Source organism: Brassica rapa, chromosome A01 (assembly GCF_000309985.2).
Source record: "Brassica rapa cultivar Chiifu-401-42 chromosome A01, CAAS_Brap_v3.01, whole genome shotgun sequence".
NCBI classification, from domain to species: Eukaryota; Viridiplantae; Streptophyta; class Magnoliopsida; order Brassicales; family Brassicaceae; genus Brassica; species Brassica rapa.
In genome coordinates this window covers 13,271,174-13,289,136 of record NC_024795.2, presented here as the reverse complement: position 1 = coordinate 13,289,136, position 17,963 = coordinate 13,271,174, and the positions used below count along the sequence as shown (strand labels likewise).

Genomic DNA, 17,963 nt, shown 5'->3' with positions numbered 1-17,963 from the left:
AAAGCAACTGTTCTAGAAAATGTGAAATAGTCAATAACTCTCTTAGTCAATTTGTTTTTAAACTCTCAGTAGTGGTCATGCATATCCACTCATTTATCTCATAATTAACATATGGTTAAATACTTGTAACCATTTATAACTACTGTATTTGCTAGTAGGATGTATATACTGATTTTAATTTTGAGTGAACTCGAATCTAACTAAGGTGTATCCGTGATATATTAAAATAGAAACATTACAATACTGTATTTGCTAGTAGTCATGTTCAATCACCACAATGATTCTTAAAATATTTAGAGAAATAGATTAGTTCATCTAAATATATAATAAGTTTTTCTATTAAACTGACCATAAATTAATTATTAATATTCTCAATTCTTTTCTTAAATAAAAATTACAGAATTGGCTAATGTGGCTAAATTATATATGAAAATTAATGATTTTGAATGATAAAAATTTGATAGAAATTCATGTATTCTCTATCATTTTTGTTTAACTTTAAGTTACTAAAACAAATTAAACAACACACAGTAACCATATAATAAAAATTTAGAACTTTTCATATATGTTATATTTTAAATTTTTAAAAGGCTCACATTGAAATTTATATGATCCATGATTTAGTTTTTTTTATGACAGGGTACAAATTAGGCCTGGGCGTTTTTACCTCAATCCGAAGTACCTACCTAAACCCGAACCGGAAAAACTGAAACCGAGTCCGAACTGTTATACAAAAATATCTGAATGGGACTTATGAGCTTAGTACTTTGGTGTTTGGTTATAATCCGAACTGAACCGAAATCCGAATTAGGATCCGAAGATATCCGAAATTAGTTAAATATGTTAATATTTTTTATTATTTTAAGATGATTTAGATATTTTAGAGTATTCAAAATATTTTTTTAGTTTATTTTAACTGTTATTTTGAATACTTTTTAGTTAATTTAGATAGTTTTATTAACTTTTAATTAGATTTATAAACAATTTATATATTTTGAAGAAAAAAATTGTCAATTTTTGAGGTTTAAAAAATAGATTTTTGGACGATTTTAAACATTGGTTACATCCGATCCGAACCGAACCCGGAAGGAACCGAACCGAACCCGATCTGATAATTAGTAAAACCCGAATGGTACTTATGAGCATAACACCGAAAATCCGAAAATCCGAATCACCCGAACCGAAACCGAACGGTCCAAGGAACGCTCAGGCCTAATACAAATTACTAAAAAATCATGTAAGTAGGAAGTCTCATATATATTAATATCTTTTAAACTAAACTGTGTACCAAATAAAATATATAAATATTTTAGTTTTCAAATTTGCTTTGAACAAATTTTTTTTGATAAAATCTCTGAACAAAAATTGAAACTTAATATTTAAATTTGAAACTTGCATTGAATTTTTATAAACATTATAAATTACTAAAACTTTTAAACATCACACAATGAAAATTTTGTTATTAGTGATTTTATTTTTTTATATAAAAATATACAAATCATCAAAAACCAAATGAGTAGAATGCATCATTTAACATATATCAATATTAAAAATATACTATATATCTATGTATATATTATGTAAACTTAATTATATACAATATAAAATAGAAAAAGTGATGTTTGGATTAATAAAATTTATTTATGTATTCACACTAATTTAATTATATATATAATAATTACTAACTTTTTAATTATCCAATATATATTATTTTATAATATATAAAGAACATATAATACGTAAAATAATATTTATCTCAAGCAAGGCGCGGATCTTAACCTAGTTTATTTCCCTGTTCGAAAATGCGGCCGCCTAAACGGCCGCTTAGACACTGTTCAGAGGTTGACCGCGGCGAATATGCCCAAATTGGTGTAGCAAGATGTTGACCCGCGTTGATCTGTGTTGATCCGCGTAAGATCGTCTAATTCCCGCGTTGACCGCCTAAGTTTTTTTTTGTCTGTGTAAAGTTGAAACATGATTGATTACTTTTTACTCATTATTGACAGATTTTGTATAATTTTGCATTACTAAATTATTACATTTAGCTATCAAACCCATAACAAACACATAATTACTGCATTTAGAGATTTTTTTCGTACCAAACACACCATAATCTAAATGTTCGACGAATCAAAAAGATACCGTTTAAAATTATATATAAAAGGTTATATAATTATATCTAAGAACATATGTTATCATGTTTAAAATTAGCTAAATTAAATATAAATATATTAAATTGTATTTAAAATTAGGCTATCTAAACTCATCACTCTCTTTTTCCATTCTCTCTTATTCTTCGCAGTCAATATATTTTCCTACATACTGTGTATGTATTTCTCTTATATTTCTGCTAGAAGAAGCACCTACATCGTGCATATGGATCGTATGCCAAATGCTCTTTTAGAACAAGTCGCAGTGGTACGAATCTTCCATTTTGTTTGTCTCCAACTCACTAAAATTAGTTTACTCTTACAATCACGCCTGATTAGTTTTGATCTCCCTTTCACCCTGAAGTCATCTCAATCTTTCTATGCCAATTAGATTCAAAATATAGACGATAAGAAGTTTAATTACCCTTAAAAAATTTGTCATACACAAAATTTTGGGTTTTGACTAATTCCTGTAAAAATATCATATAACGGATTTCAGATATATGTAAGAACTAAGAAGTTTCAAAATTTTCAAACATATGCCAAGGGTTTCTTATTACTTAAAAGTTAAAAGTTTATAGCAGATTTATCATTTCTGTAACACAGGTTACTTCAAAACCAAAAAAATTTGTCTGTGCGGCAAAACGGCATCGTGTAGTTATGCTCTGGTTACTATTTTCCTTCCTTCCTCTTCCAACCGTCCGATTCTCCGGTCTTTGAGTCAAACCCTGAGAAAGCCCACGTGTCTTTCATCTGCTTTCTAATCATCTGTGCCGCGTAGTACGGTACTCTCTCCGTACTCGAGTGCTGGATCCGTTGATCTACGAACGCCAAACAATCCATCAAGCTCTCTCTCGCCGACCCTTTCAAATCGTACGCTTGAGATCTCCTCCACAAACTCTTACCATGAGGATCATCCACACCAGATAAACACAAAGCTCTCGTAGCATCACTAATGGCGGACTCAGCTTTCTTCAGCAACAAGCAACACTGAGCTCTGTTGCTATACAACACAACCCTATCTCTTATCATATCCAACGGACACAAATCGATCCCTACTGTATAAATCTCCATCGCCTCTTCAACAAAACCCATTAAAAACTTCTTCTTCCCCTGTTTCTTCAACGACTTCACCATCTTTCTTCTCTCTTCAAGCTCTGCTTCACTCATAAGCTTCTCCTTCTTCTTCCTCTCTACTTTAACCTCCCAAAGACTCTCTATACTTCTCTGAGCTTCCTCGCTACTCATCTTCAAGCCGCTATACTTAATCTTGTGATAGTCTTGTAAAACTACTTGAGCTACTCTGTCTCCAGCAACTACATCTTCTGCTAAATCCACTAAACAATGCCCTAAAACATCGATAACTCGATACCTAACGTTGGAGTCTTTAAGAAGCAGCAAAAGGGTATCTAAAGCCATCTCTTTCCAATCATCAGAGGATCTCGAAAGATCGCAAAGTCTCTCAATCACTTCTCTAACCTCACTTACTCTGCTTCTTCCAAACTCTGTTTTGCACAGAGTCTTTATCAATCCAATGCCTCCTGGTGACTTCCGGTTTACTAAACCGCCCCACATTACACTCACTTTCTTCAAGAAACCTACCTCGCAGATTCTATCAAGAGACCTACCTCGCGAGGCGAAGCAATTCAATAGATCTAAAGACCAGCATTGTAGCTGAATCCCCCATTCCTCTGCCTTTTGATTCTCTGTTTCTAACCCACCAAGCCCTCTAGTCAACAAATCGCTCTGATACTTGAGCCTCAAGCTATCTTCAACCCCAAGAAAGCTTTTGTAAACATTCTTCAAACAAGTCCTAGCTATCTCCTTCGAAAGCTTCACAATCTCTTCTTCGAACACAGAAACGGCTCCAAAGCTCTTCTCATGGCTAGCTAAATGACCAAGTGCTCGAGCCGCGGCTCTCTGCTCAACCCAACTGATTCTCCCTCTCAAAAGCTCCAACAAAGCAGGAACCACAGAGACCTTTGACTCAACCGCTAATGAAGCCAAATCTTCCTTGTTCATAGCGTATGATCCGATGATGTGAGCTGCGTAGTAAGGAATGAAAATGTTTTGGTCTTTGAGAAGCCAAGCTGTGTTCTTGATTGCTTTCTGTATGAGTTCCGACATACACTCGAACAAACCGAGAGATGGGAACTCAGGATCGTCAGGCTCGGACATGGCTATGTTCCACAGACCGCTCAGGACCAAGACATGGTCTTTTGACTCCGTACGAGGAATCTCTTTGAAAATAGCGGCGAGTTTTGATCTTCTACGGAAAGGGTTTGGCTCTTTCATGCTGCAGAAGAAACAAGATGGGTTTGTGCATTGTGGTTCGTCGAATTTGAGCATCTTCTTTGATCTCTGCCTTCTTGTTTTTTTTTTTTTTGATCTTGAAAGAGAAGAAGAGACTTAACTAATCAATCACTTATGCTTTTATGCTAAAAGACCACGTAATTCTTCTCTTTTGGTCGACTTAATAATAGTAAATAATTAGCTCGCGTGGAAAAGTTTTATGGCGGCTACCTCCTCTTTTTAGCCTTTACCTTTCCACTTCAAGTTCCAACATTATTTGTTAATAATATGTTAGTACGACATATAATAGTAGTATACATCAAGGTTTCGTCTTCTTTAACCAAAATTAGGTGAAAAATGAGAACCAAAAGATTCGTGTTCACACAAACTCTAGATATGTGATGATGTAGATAAAACTTTGGTGGTTTTGACATCTTGATGTCGTTATCTAAAGTCCAAAAATTGAATGATTCATTCATGTCCACCAGAACGATTACGACTAAGACTTTTTTCATATAGATGATCTAAGATATATTATGAGATTCACATGTGATCATTTCGACTCAACGCACACAAGTTCAAGTTCTAAAAAGTTTCCAAGATCAACGTAAAGTACTACTGTATAGTTTTATCTTCAGCTTAAGTATAATAACAACTATTGTTTTTCAACTGATCTAGATCCCGGTGCACCAATAAAAGTTTACCATCACATATTTGGAAACACTAATTATGGTAGTTAAGAATATATATACGAGGTTTAAAATTGATATATGTTCCTCTCTAGTTTTTTTTAATCTTCTAAGTTTTAGTTCACGGAGTTCTATAACAGACACTTTTTTTTTTTGACATCGCTATAACAGACACTTAAGTAATAAAGATATTGATACATGTTACATAAAGCTTTCACAATTGTTATTGGTAACAAACAACTGCTGGTCGATGTTTCATAAAACTTCCCCAATTATTAGTAAACACAATTTCATTCTAGTGAAACTATGGTACTAGTTATGAAACTCCCAAACTTTTATTTTGGATGGCAACCAAAGTTAATGCTTTTAGATGTTTGAGATTTTTCAAGATAAGAACGTAAAGTTTAAGTATATCTATCAAATTTAAGTCCTGAGTACGACACTACATTTTATGTAACCAATACTCAAGACTTCAAATGTGTAAGACTAGCATGGATATAAAAAAATAAAGAAAGACAAGTGAAGTTGGATTTGCGGTCCCCCTCAAGGAGAAAGCCAATGAGAGTGAATGAAATGTCCCTTACGAAAAAGCTCTGTCCTTTGGTCTTAACAACAAATATCAAAATCTCTTGTTTGGGTCTCAAGAAAATGCGGCTACCTAAAAAGCCACTCTTTAAAACTCAATTAATCACATCACACCACTAATCCCTGGTCTTTACATGTAAATTAATCATCCTTATATCTGGTCTTTACAGGTAATTTAATTATCACTAACCTGACTCATCTTCCATGTTAATAATAATTTCTTTTCAAGATTTGCAAATCAAGAAAGCCCCTTTTCTAGAAGAAAGAAACACTTTTTAGAGTTCAGACTAAGTTCTCAACTTGACATGTGTATCTGTCAGAGAAACTCAATATTTAACTATTTATCAAAAGTTAAGGGTTTGAAGTTTAATCACACTCGATTAATCCGCATGCTTATGTGTTTTGATTATCGTGCACAATCACTTGAACTCTCCACACAAGAAAAGCTCTTAAAAACTTTTGAATTTATGAATCATAAAAGGGTTTCATGATATAGAAGAACAAAGAAAATATCATATGATAAGATTCTAAGTCATTTAACTATGCACAAACTCTGAAACCTATTGTGGTCTCATAGTTCTTAAAAAGCCAAATGCAAAGAGTTACTAGAGTGAGTGAGAGAGAGAGAGGGGAATGAACAGAATATACCAATATAACTACTACTTTCAGGGAGCTTTTATGCTGATCAAGCAGGAGGATAAGGCTCTGTACAGAGAGAGAGAGAGAGAGAGAGAGAGAGAGAGAGCTTTCAGTGAGAGGTTTTATGCCTCTTAGTGGCCGGTGTAGGATCTTCTTCTTCTTCATCATCATCTGACATAGTGTATTTTCCAAACTCATTCATTAGCTTCATGAAACAATTATCAAGGTCCCGTTCTCCTTCATAATCATTCATCTCTGATCCATCCATCAGCAGCTGAACACAAACAACCATTTCCAAAGCTTTTTTCTCAACTCCAACCAAACACTATGATATGAAAACTTAAAAAAAAAAGATGCTTACATCATCGATTGTGGGAAAGCCTAATCTCTCATATGGAAGTGGAGAGATGTTATACAGAAACTGCCCATCGCTTTCAAAAGGAGGAGGAGCTTGAGGTATCAACAGATCTTCAGTATGATCAGCAGAGATTCGTTGCCTTCCAATTTGCACAGTCCCTTCTCTCTGAATATGAGGCAGCGACGGTTCTTCTTCCACAAGAGCAAGTTGCTTGACATTCTGTACATTAAAGTCTCTCCGAGATGGTTGAGGCATCAATGATGTATGACCATCCTGAGACTCACAACACAAGAGCTGATCAACACGCTTCTTCAATCTTTTTGCTTTATCCTGAGCCTCATCAATCTGACACAGAATCATTCCTAGTATATCATCAGAACAATCTGACCCAGAAACAAAACAATCATCTTCTTCAACCTCTTCTTCCTTCCCTGTAGCTTTACGGCCTGTACCAGAATCAAAGATTTAGTCCTAAAAACAACCATCTAACTCCGAGAAAAACTGGAACAATGTGTATAAGATCTCACCAGGAACAGGACACTGAGCTTTGAGAGTTGTTGGCTTCCGCTGTTCTGAATAAGAGAAAACGTTATGGTTGGAGATATAAGCAGCAACATCTGTAGTCTCTTCAACTCGTCTCCTTCTTCCTCTCTTGTAAACACTCATCCTCTGAGTTTGATCACCAAAAGATTTCGACTTCCCATCAAAGCCTTCCAATTTCGACTTGTCCAAATCAAACTGTTTACTCTGGTAGTAACTTGTAACTTGTCTGTCATACCCTCTTGCTTGACACTCAATCTCCTTAGCCTTGAGCTCTAACCACTTACACCTCCACATCAACGGCTGACAAAACTTCCTCCACTCATCCGTCACCTTCTTCTTCTTCAAACCCAACAACTCAGTCCCATCACCAAATGTCTCAGGTAATGGATAATCTTTGTTTAACATAGACTCGGCTTCAAAATCATTATCATCATCACCGTCATCGTCGTCACGAGCACACAATGAATCACCAAAAGAGCTCGAAGAGGATTGGCACAACCCATCTTCTCCCTCTTGAGACTCATCAGTCAGATTCCCACACTCCAAGATATCAACTTTAACGTCTTCTTGTTGTTGATTTTCAGAACCATCTGAGGTACCCATAAAGCCCTTCAGCTACAATCGAATACAAAACTCGAGTGAGACAATGAGTTTAGACAAAAGCATTCAACTTTGTTCTGCTATAATCGAAAAACAAGACCAGACAATAAGATTACACTCAAAATAGAAAAAAGGTTTCAACTTTGATCTTACAAATTCCAAAGGCTAAATGGGTCCAATCATATACCAAAAAGGAACGATTTTTACGGAGAGGATTTATCGAAATTGAGTGATTCGGTGATCTTAGAGGATATCACGCATGCCCGGAAGCGATTTCGATGAATCGGAATCTGTTAGCGTAAATCCAGAGTTCTTGGAGATTCTTAAAACCCTAAACCCTAACAGAGAAAGAGTCAAGAAAGTAAGAAACAGAGAGGAGAGAGAGAGAGAGAGATTATTCACCCAAATAATTCGAGAAATTGACTGGGCTCTGTTCTCTAATCGCTCGCTTGCAGAAGAATCCAAAAGAAGTTGAAAGAGTTTTAATCCCCCAAATTAATATCGCAATGCTGTTGCAAAATATTTTTATTTTTATTTGTTTATCAAGCAATTTATTCTCCAATAGAGATCTTTATTTTTCTAGTGAATATTATCACAAACAAATATGGAAATTATCAATAAAGCAATTTTGGTTTGTTTCCTGTTTCTATTCAATCTTTTGCCATAACTGCATCAATTAATATTTAAAATCATATTTTACAGTTAAAAATGAATTGTTATTTTTGGAAATTAGTAAGTTTTACCATAATTATATTTATTAATTAATATAACAATCTTTTGTCACATCTCTATAATATTATTTGACAAGTCGCGCTCACATTAACTTTTACGATGGTTGATTACGCTGATACCTTTAATAAATTAAAAATCTTACATTTAAATACTATTATTGATTTTTTTATTTAATTTCCTCTTTAAAAAAATTCAAATAACATATATAATAAAAAAAATAACATTTATAAAGTTAAGAAAAACAAATTTAAAAACAAAATATATGTATATATAATTTGATTTCATTAAGAGTTTTTAGTGATAAATCCCCTCAACTAAAGATTTTTCGTAAAAAATCCCCCCCAACTTGTTACCTTGTAATTTAACCCCTCAAGTTCTATTCCGTTAGATTTTGTTACCCTCCGTCTATTGTTCTGTTATTTATGGATGGATGATGTTTACACACAAATGAAGAGTTTCATTTTAATGATAAATCCCCCCAACTAGGCATGGACATTCGGGGTTCCAATCGGGTTTCGGTTTATCCATTCGGGTTTTGGTTTTTCGGGTTTATCAAAATCATCCCCATTCGGGTTATATAAAAGTTTGGTTCAGGATCGGTTCGAGTTCTATTGGGTTCAGGTCGGGGTTAGTAAATCTTTAAAGAACCGGTATAACCCATTGTACTTTCGGGTTTGGGTCCCAATCGCTTCTTTGGTTTTAAAATACCTGATTTGTACCTATTTTGTCACTAAAACATAAATGAAACCGGTTCTTCGAATTTAAAATACATGGTTTGTATATATTTTAATAGCCAAAACATAAGTAAAATCGATTCAAAAATAAGAAAAAACATCAAACGTGATCATTCAAAATCAAGCAAAAGATAAACATAATTAGTGATAGAAAGAAAATATTAATTTTATATCAACATATAATTTGATAAATATTATGAAAATACATTCACATTTAAACAATAAATAAAATTAATTTTATTTTACTTAATTATAATAAAAACAATTATACTTCAATTTGAATTTGAAAAAATAGATATAACTCAATATACTCACAAAATGGGTGACTCGAATAATCCAACTTATATCTAAAATCATATATTTAACTACAATAAGAATATACAATTTTATAATAACAATTTATTTTATAAATGTAAATTACAAGTTGACTCAATACATATTAACAAATGAAAACGAAATATTAACCAACTGTTATAATTTAGTTCTTTTGTAAAATTTATATATATACATGATGAGACTATAGAATATTATCGTTATATTAATTTACATAATTTGAAATCAGACACTTTAATTTATTTTATATTTCATTCTAAGACCAATATATCTTAAGTTATACATAATCTTCTTCAAATTTGTTTACATATCTAAGCCAATAACCAACGTAAATGAAAAAAAAAAAATAATCATAATTTTAATATATTTAAGATAAAAAATATTATAGTTGAATTCAGAAAATTATTTGCAATCTATATACCCAAATTATACTAAATCGACTCTAAAAAAAACAACAAAACCGACTAGATATGACATATCAAAAATCATATGGCTAATTAAAGTAATATTTTGTAAATATTTATATCTGTGCATAAGAACGGAAAAATCACCTAGTGATAAGTTAAAAACTGAGTTTTTGTCTGTGTGTTCTATTTATGTTTGAATTGTCATTTCTAATAAATGTTGCCCACAATTAGTTTTCTACCATAGTCTAAACCTCAACCGACAGAACTGATGAACAACATAATGTATTTTTAGCTGATTTCTATAACATTGATAAATTAAAATATAACATTAATTATAAAATTAATATAGAAGATATTTATCATGTATTGTGTATAATATTTTTATATTTTTGTTAAGAATCATTTTGAAATCATATTATATTCACTAAGTTATATTTTTATTTAAAATCATTTTGAAATAATAAAATTTATTATTTGCAAGTTTAGTTTCAATAATATATATTTTATTTTTAATTTAAACATGTTTTTGATATTGTTAGACTTGATAATTATTTTAAATATTTTTAAAGGTGAATGTTCTATTAAATATTTATATGAAAGCATAGAAGAATAAGCATCTAAAAGATCTATTCAGTTTCTAAATGATTCTTTAAATGGTTTACCAGCAATTAATGATTCACTAATGAAAACTTAATGCTCTCTAAAATCTCTATCAATCAAGAATTCAAGACTAAAAGAGGAAAGCGATTATAGGGCATTTAAGCGGTCAAAAGAGGTAAAATTTGACGGTTTCAATGCGAAGGTAAAAGACGATCGTAATGTAAATTTAAATGTGCCAATTTGGTTTTATACATTTTTAAACAATATTTATATTTCAAGTTTACTTGTTTTACACTAAATGCATCAATTAATATATACTCCATATGTTTCAAGTAAAATTTTCTAAAGTGTTCATGCTTATTAAGAATTCAATAAATGTTTATAACTTAATTTTTTTATTATACATTTTCCAATAATTTTTCAGCAATGAAATTTAATCAATTCAAATATTTTTATTTAATGTTTCTTAAAAGTATAAAAAATACCTTAAACATATATAAAATCCATCGGGAACGGAAAGAGTATAAATTAACAACAAAATTGCAGTTTTTAAAAAAATTTTAGAAAATGTTATATAAATATGCATTTTCCAGACAATAACTCGGTTTTGGTTTGTGTTACTAGTAGAAATGTGATTTCTCATAAATCCAAGAATTTCACCTCTGACTATGAAATCCAATAAAATGCAAGCTTGGAATGCATTGATAAACACGGAGTGTGTTCTTTGTCATGAAGTTCAAGAGACCTGTCAACATCTCTTTTTCAGCTGCCCATATTCTTTGGCTGTGTGGGAATGTTTAGTCAGAGGAATTCTAAAGGAGAAATTCACTGCAGCGTGGGATGATATAGTGGAGATAATATCTGGTTCGGCCTATCCAGCTACGGAGATGTTCCTCTTAAGATACTCTTTTCAAGCTGTTCTTCATAACATATGGTGGGAGAGAAATGCAAGAAGGCATGGAGAAGAACCGAAAGATGCGAGACTGTTAAGTAAACTGGTTGATAAAACCATTAGGCTTTAACTTTTGACAGTTAAAGCACAAGGCCAGGAATATTTGGAGAAGGGACTGAGAGCTTGGTTTGGTACAAGACTTGTTTCAGACCCACCATAAAGAAGAAGGAGATAGAATTATTTTTTTTCATTGGTTTTGGATAGGAGTATATAATCAAAAACAGATGCACTTGATGTAAAAAGTTTTTTTTGCTTGAATAAATTTTAATTCATTCAAAAAAAAAAAAAAAAAAAAAGAAAAGAAATGTGATTTCTCATTTCTGGCATACATGTGCATTGCAAATAACTCGTTTTAGTTTCTTATGATAATAATATTAATATAAACATGTCTTGACAAAAAATAACTTGGTTTGTTTCTTATGTTTCACTTAAATAAATAATCAGAATTCAGAACAAAGTAAAAATCGATAGAATGCAGTTTCCATACAATCTTTTACAAATAACTGACAAATGAGACAGAAAAAAACATAGAAATCAAAATACCATTGAAAAGGATATAAAACACTCGTAATTAAAAACAAAAAGTTGGCATTATTTACTAAGCAATAAACATCATCAAGACAATTGGTATGCTGTTGTTTGAATAAAGACCGAACAGTTTGTAAGATAAAAGTAAAGTACTCGGAGGTTATTTATAAAGGTTGCAGTTCTTGTTCAGCGACTATGGCTTCATCGACAGGTTTATATAGATTTGATGTTTGCTTGCGTTTCCACATCAGCCAAACTCCATAAGCTAATAAACTAACAACTACAGAGACCATCACAATTGCGATCACGACAATGGTGTTTTTCATCTGCCACCTTGTCCTAAAACACGAAAAGAACAAGACTTTTCTTTGAGACAATTGGAGTGGTAATCTATTCTTCGGCTAAGACTTAAGATTGAATGTGGTACCCTTTTCTTGGAGGCTCGAGTTTGTAAGTAAGGAGCTGGTAGTCTCCGAAGATATCAGGAAGCTTGATCTGATGATTGCTAAACCGAGAAACTATGCTCTACAAGTAAGAATGATGGAAAGGTCAAGTAAGATGATGAAAGTCAAGCAATGAAAAAGGAGAAGTTTATTGTAAAAACATCAGGTACCGTTGCTGTGACATTGGAGAATAAACTAGAAGATTCGGTAGGAACAACAACTACTCTGATTAGAGAGTCGTTTCCATTGGAGGTGAGATTTGATAAATAGACCTGTGACGGATGACTCAGATATTAGCAATATAAAAAACAGTGTTGAAAGGCTTACAAGCAATAGTGTGTTTATCAATAAGGCTTACCTGTGTAGGTTTGATATCGAGCTCCTTGGAGAATACCTTGGAGAGCTCTTCAAGGCGAGGTTTCAGATATGATGAATTGACTGTTAGTTGTATATCAAGGTTTATTTGACCAATTTGTGTCTTCTCCCCTGAGGAAATACGTAGAAAACATCAAGTGACATGACAATAGATTCTTGTTTAGTTGCATCTTTTCCAGGACAAAAGCGTTTCAGATGAAATCACTAACTTGGGAGATTGCTTGAAGTATTGAGAGATGGATTTGAATCATTCAAAGGCAATTTTGCAGGTGGTGGTGGTGGTAGTGCACCATCGATAGGAAGCCTATCCGATAACTCTGAACAATTAGTTCTCCAGAATCCAACCTTAGAATTCTCACGATCATACACAACAAGCGTGTTGCGAACTACAATTCCTGATAAAACACAAGATATTGCGTTAGCAGTGAAGGTAGCCAAAATGAAAAGAAGCAGAGTAAATGATATCTACTTACCTCCTAAAAGAGTCGTATGATCTTTCCCGTTTGGGAACACACCGAGACAGTACGCGCCATGCACCTTCGAATGCTTTTTATCGAATAAAAAGATAATCACATCATCTGCTACAACATTAGGCTATAGAGAGAAAATGAAACTTCAAAAGCGTTTTAAGGACTAAGTTACTTACACGGAACAAGTAGTTTTCAGGAGACAAAAGCCACGACTGTCCACTCTTAAATACCATCTCGACTGATGGGAATATCTTCGAAAGTCCAGAGGCATCGTTACTTGAGCATAACGCAATTTAACTGTCAGTATCTTCCCTTGATTTAAAGGTTTGATAACAAGCTTGCAAAGACATCATACCTTGGAGCGACATGGAAACAAGTATCTTTAAAATTTGGATCAGGGCCATCAATCTGCTTCAATGGAGAAACTTCCCGCATCACCTTCACAACACAAAAAGACAGTGTAAAAACAAAAAACAAAAGTGTTACAGCTGAAGTGAACCAAGTGTTAAACAGAGATTTGAGAGTCATACAGCTTCCTCAAATGCTGCAAAGGCTGCGTCAGGGAGATAAGCATAGGTTGTCCCACTGTCCAAAACCGCTCCATGTTCACCATCAAAGACTCCAGAGCTAAGCGACAACTGCTTCCCAGCGACACGTATCCCCGTCAAATCTATATTGTAATATGGACTGTCGCCATCCCGAAACTAGAGTCAAATGTGTGGAAAGGTATTAAACCGTATCTGTCAGGATTAATACATTCGCCAATCAGGACCCAAAAGGCAAATCCTTTAGAACATTCATTACCTACGATCAGGGTCCGAGTCCGTGAATATCATATCAGACGGGTAAGCAAAGCCTCCAAGAACCATGGAACCTCCACCGAGATCCATGCCTCCATAACACAAGGCAAAAGAGTTGCTGATCAAGCCTTTATCCACCAACTGATCCACAAGACTGAGATCCCCTTGTCCTAACCCGATAATGCCATCAGCGCGTTGACTGTAGAGATCACCAGTCTCCACAGTCTCACAACCGAACACAGCTCGCTGAGGTGTAAGCTGGCTTTCATTACCAAACGAGATAAGGTCTTCACCGAGCACACCTTTGCTACTGCTGTGCTCAGCGTACTCACGCTCGTACACACATTGCTCTTTGTCGTCGTCACAGTTACAGTCCATGTTGCATTTCACAGGTTGGTAGGTGGAGGACATCTCCGGCTGAAACTTTGGATCCTGATGAATAATAAGATAAGTAAAGCAGGCAACGAGACAAGATTGAGACTTTTATTAGTGATGGACCTAACTCACACCCAAAAGCTAAACGATGTGGGACTCTATTAACTTTTACAGTTGGAATATGTCATTATTAACCTGGTGTTTGCCACACTGTTCACAGTCGGAGCAAGGGACGTAGGTAACAGTGCTCCCGGAATCAACAATCAGAGCAAACATCTGCGGAGGCGTACCGATCCATAGCCGCGTCGTGTAATACCTGCGAATTTTGATGATACAATCAGATCGGTGATCGGCGTTGAAGGGAAGGGATTGATTTACCCGTTGAGGAGAAGGTCGTCGTAGAGTCGCATGCGAGAGTGAGGGAGTGATTTGTGGAGCTTTCGATGGTGAACAGAGACGGATCTGGAAGAAGAGGTGGGAGAGAGAAAGAGAGGGAAGACCATGGGAGGAGATTGGAGTTGGAGGAGGGTGTTTTCACCGGCCGCGTGTGCATAGATTGGAAGAGATAGATAGATTATTAGGAGGGAGAGTGTCGCGCCGATTGACGCCAGCGCCATATCTAATCGCCGATGAAGGAGTGAGTGAAGCTGCGAGTCAAACGTCAGATCTACCGGAACGAAAGCTACTTTTCCTTTGAATACAAAACCAGCAACCACGCCACGCCATATGTAAACCACAAACGACCTAGTTTTTTTTAGCTAATGTCTTTTTTTTTTGAGTCAATAACGGTTTGGGACACTTTTTTATTTTTTTGACACACTCAGACACAACTTGCTGGAGGGACACTTTATCTTGATTCTGAGCTGGTTTCGGACCATTGTGCCCTTCGCTTCCTTAACTGAGACCAAGGTTGAGTCAGTGTTTTTTTATTATTTTTCGCCAACTGGAAAGTGACCGTATTAAGTTTGGTTTTTTTTTATTATAACAGCTCTGCATTTCGTTATTAAGTTTGTTTTCTAGGGAATATTTTTTTTCTCAACTTTTTCTTTGTTTTTTTGCAAAGTTCTTATGTTTTTATTTGTTTTTCTTCTCAGAGTTTAAGACATTTGAAGAAAGTATAATTATTACAATAAATTGTAATTTGTTTTTCTCTATATTTTAACATCCATTTTCATTATATATTTCAACAATTATATAAAAAATTGTATGGACATAAAAAGTGTGGATGCAAAATTGTGAACATATAAGAAAAATACGTGAACATAAAAAGATGTGGACATGGATGGATAAAAAATGTAGAAAATCTCTTTAAAATTTTCGTGGATGAGGTTTCATGGATGTATTTTCTTGGACAAGTTCTTATATTCCTAATCATCTTACATAATTTCTTAGTATCTGTGGACAAGTGCTTTATGCATACCGTGTAGTGTTTATGTACATTCCCAACATATTTTTTTGGTCATTATTACAAATTATAATGTATAAAATCTATATTAATGTATAAAATAAGTTATAACTTTTTCTCTTCTACATTTTGATATCCATAATGTATATATTTTTTTGTAAATTTATAATAAATTTTGATGTCTATGTGAACGAGTTCTTGTGAACGAGGTTTTGTGGACACTATTTTGTGGATATACATATTTCTATATATCATATAGGATTGTGTGGACACCATTTTATGGACATGCATATTTTTATAGAGCATTTCGTCGAACAACTTGAATGCGTTTTTTGTGTTTTTCCATTTTGATTTTTTGTCCATATAACATTCAAATTATTTTCTCAATAAATTAAGTTATTTTACACACTTTGTTTCAAAACTCAAAAGTGATTACAGCAGCCAAACAATGAACAAAACCATCAAGGAACAACAAGATCCGGGGAGGAATAGATGTTAAGACGCCTGGTGGGGAACCGGTCCGTCGCGGAAAGTCTTGGAGGTGGACGGAGGTCCGGTGAAGATGGACCTACATATATAAAATCAATCAGATTCTGAAATTTTGGAAGAAAACGAGAGCACCGGGAAGAGTGAAATACCTCTGACTTCGTATTGTGGTGGCGTTTCCTCATTCTCTATATGGACCTTCTTCTTTGACTTTGGTTTCCTTATGGTTCACGGCGGAGTCGAAGAGAGGGAGTGTTGACGGCTTACAATTAGAGACGGAGAGTATGAGCCTATGAGGTGGAGAGGAAGAAACCAAGATGATGAGAGAAATTAGGTTTTCTGATTTGGGGAAATTTAGATCTACAGTTTTGCTTTTGTTATTTTTTTTTTCAAATTGTTGTTATCCACGGTTGGTTAAAGGCAAACTGTAGTTGGGTTAGTTTAGAGGGTATATGTGACTTTGCAGCTAGATAAAGTGTGTTACATGGATATTGTGTCTGATTGTGTAATATGAAAGACAAAAAGTGTCTTAGAATGTAAAAATTTCTTTTTTTTTTACGTTCTATTTTTTTTTCACAACTAAACTATGATATATGTCATGACCCTTCGAGTAAAAGACAGGAATCAACATAAACCACATATGAAAAGGAATTCTAAGCACTTCGTGCAAGTTTACCGCGTCTAAATTAGTTGTTCTTGGTATATATCGAATTTTAGAAGTAGGAAAAAAAGTCTTATTATGTCGAAACTCTTCCAAATATGTAGTAAAAGCTGGTCATTATTCAGGTGAAGACATCATTCTTCACCAATCAAAAATATTTTGATGCAAAAATTACATCTGAATAATCAAAGGTCTTCATGCATTCTATCGTCCATATCAAAACTTCACATTTTGCATATAGCTGATAAGCTTCTGCGGAGATTCATCGCTTTCATCATCATCATCATCACCATCCCTGTTCTGAAAATTTATCTTGTTTGTCCCAAGTGGCGTTTTACTTTTAGATTATATATGTTTGAGCATTTTACTTTAATAAAAGGGTTAATTCGGCTATAATCAAAACTAGAGATTGACCCGTACATCTACACAAATATTGGTTCTTATATTTTTATACATTGATATTTGTTTTTCATAATTATTGTTATATATTTTAGATGGATCGTAATATAACTAATTGTATTAAAAAAAACATGGACCGAATCAGAAAATATGGTTATTTTTAATACAAATATCTGAATCCGTTCAGATAAATTTGTTACTTAGATATTTTTTAGGTTCTTATACATCATAACAAAACTCATCCAGACACAGAAGGACCTAATTTAAAACTCACATATAAATTTATAATATTCAAGCGGAGCCTAATTTAAAAAAAAAAAAACAATACCCAAAAAGAACAACGCTACCTAAATGGATAGCCAACGTTAATGCCTAATTTATTTTATAAACTAATAAAAATGACTATT

The 17,963-nt window shown here is 33.7% G+C and overlaps 3 protein-coding genes across 7 annotated transcripts; all 3 read right to left on the bottom strand.

Annotated features, from left to right (window-relative positions):
- Nucleotides 1-48: 48 nt before the first annotated feature.
- On the bottom strand, nt 49-5,907 carry LOC103827779. Its single transcript, XM_033284107.1, has one exon. The coding sequence runs from the start codon at nt 4,497-4,499 to the stop codon at nt 2,823-2,825; it is 1,677 nt and encodes a 558-aa protein (XP_033139998.1). The 5' UTR covers nt 4,500-5,907; the 3' UTR covers nt 49-2,822.
- Nucleotides 5,908-6,160: 253 nt separating this feature from the next.
- On the bottom strand, nt 6,161-11,833 carry LOC103827788. Of its 5 annotated transcripts, none has more exons than XM_009103348.3 (5): nt 8,259-11,833; nt 8,010-8,194; nt 7,241-7,871; nt 6,717-7,159; nt 6,161-6,629 (listed from the first exon to the last, which is right to left on the bottom strand). In XM_009103348.3, exons 3-5 carry the CDS (start codon nt 7,857-7,859, stop codon nt 6,465-6,467), a joined length of 1,227 nt encoding a protein of 408 aa, XP_009101596.1. In that variant the 5' UTR covers nt 7,860-7,871; nt 8,010-8,194; nt 8,259-11,833; the 3' UTR covers nt 6,161-6,464. The 5 variants fall into 5 exon arrangements, with proteins under 5 accessions (XP_009101596.1, XP_033140016.1, XP_009101605.1 ...); XM_033284125.1 differs by having other exon boundaries at nt 8,044-8,194; XM_009103357.3 differs by having other exon boundaries at nt 8,044-11,833.
- Nucleotides 11,834-12,060: 227 nt separating this feature from the next.
- Nucleotides 12,061-17,767, bottom strand: LOC103827821 (protein ASPARTIC PROTEASE IN GUARD CELL 2). Its single transcript, XM_009103385.3, has 12 exons — nt 14,984-17,767; nt 14,801-14,921; nt 14,235-14,662; nt 13,961-14,117; nt 13,786-13,868; nt 13,607-13,706; nt 13,434-13,506; nt 13,170-13,355; nt 12,944-13,071; nt 12,756-12,857; nt 12,570-12,667; nt 12,061-12,481 (listed from the first exon to the last, which is right to left on the bottom strand). Exons 1-12 carry the CDS (start codon nt 15,220-15,222, stop codon nt 12,307-12,309), a joined length of 1,890 nt encoding a protein of 629 aa, XP_009101633.1. The 5' UTR covers nt 15,223-17,767; the 3' UTR covers nt 12,061-12,306.
- Between the last annotated feature and the right edge of the window lie 196 nt (nt 17,768-17,963).

Bases quoted from the DNA above. Each gene is read 5' to 3' on its own strand.
- LOC103827779 (XM_033284107.1), bottom strand. From the start codon at position 4,499: ATGCTCAAATTCGACGAACCACAATGCACAAACCCATCTTGTTTCTTC.
- LOC103827821 (XM_009103385.3), bottom strand. From the start codon at position 15,222: ATGGCGCTGGCGTCAATCGGCGCGACACTCTCCCTCCTAATAATCTAT. The intron at 13,869-13,960 runs GTATGACTCTCA...TGTGTTGTGAAG, and splicing joins TTGCAGCATTTGAGGAAGCT to GTGATGCGGGAAGTTTCTCC. The intron at 13,707-13,785 runs GTATGATGTCTT...GTTATGCTCAAG, and splicing joins TGTTTCCATGTCGCTCCAAG to TAACGATGCCTCTGGACTTT.
- LOC103827788 (XM_009103357.3), bottom strand. From the start codon at position 7,859: ATGGGTACCTCAGATGGTTCTGAAAATCAACAACAAGAAGACGTTAAA. The intron at 7,160-7,240 runs GTGAGATCTTAT...ATTCTGGTACAG, and splicing joins AGCTCAGTGTCCTGTTCCTG to GCCGTAAAGCTACAGGGAAG. The intron at 6,630-6,716 runs GTAAGCATCTTT...GTTTGTGTTCAG, and splicing joins GCTTTCCCACAATCGATGAT to CTGCTGATGGATGGATCAGA.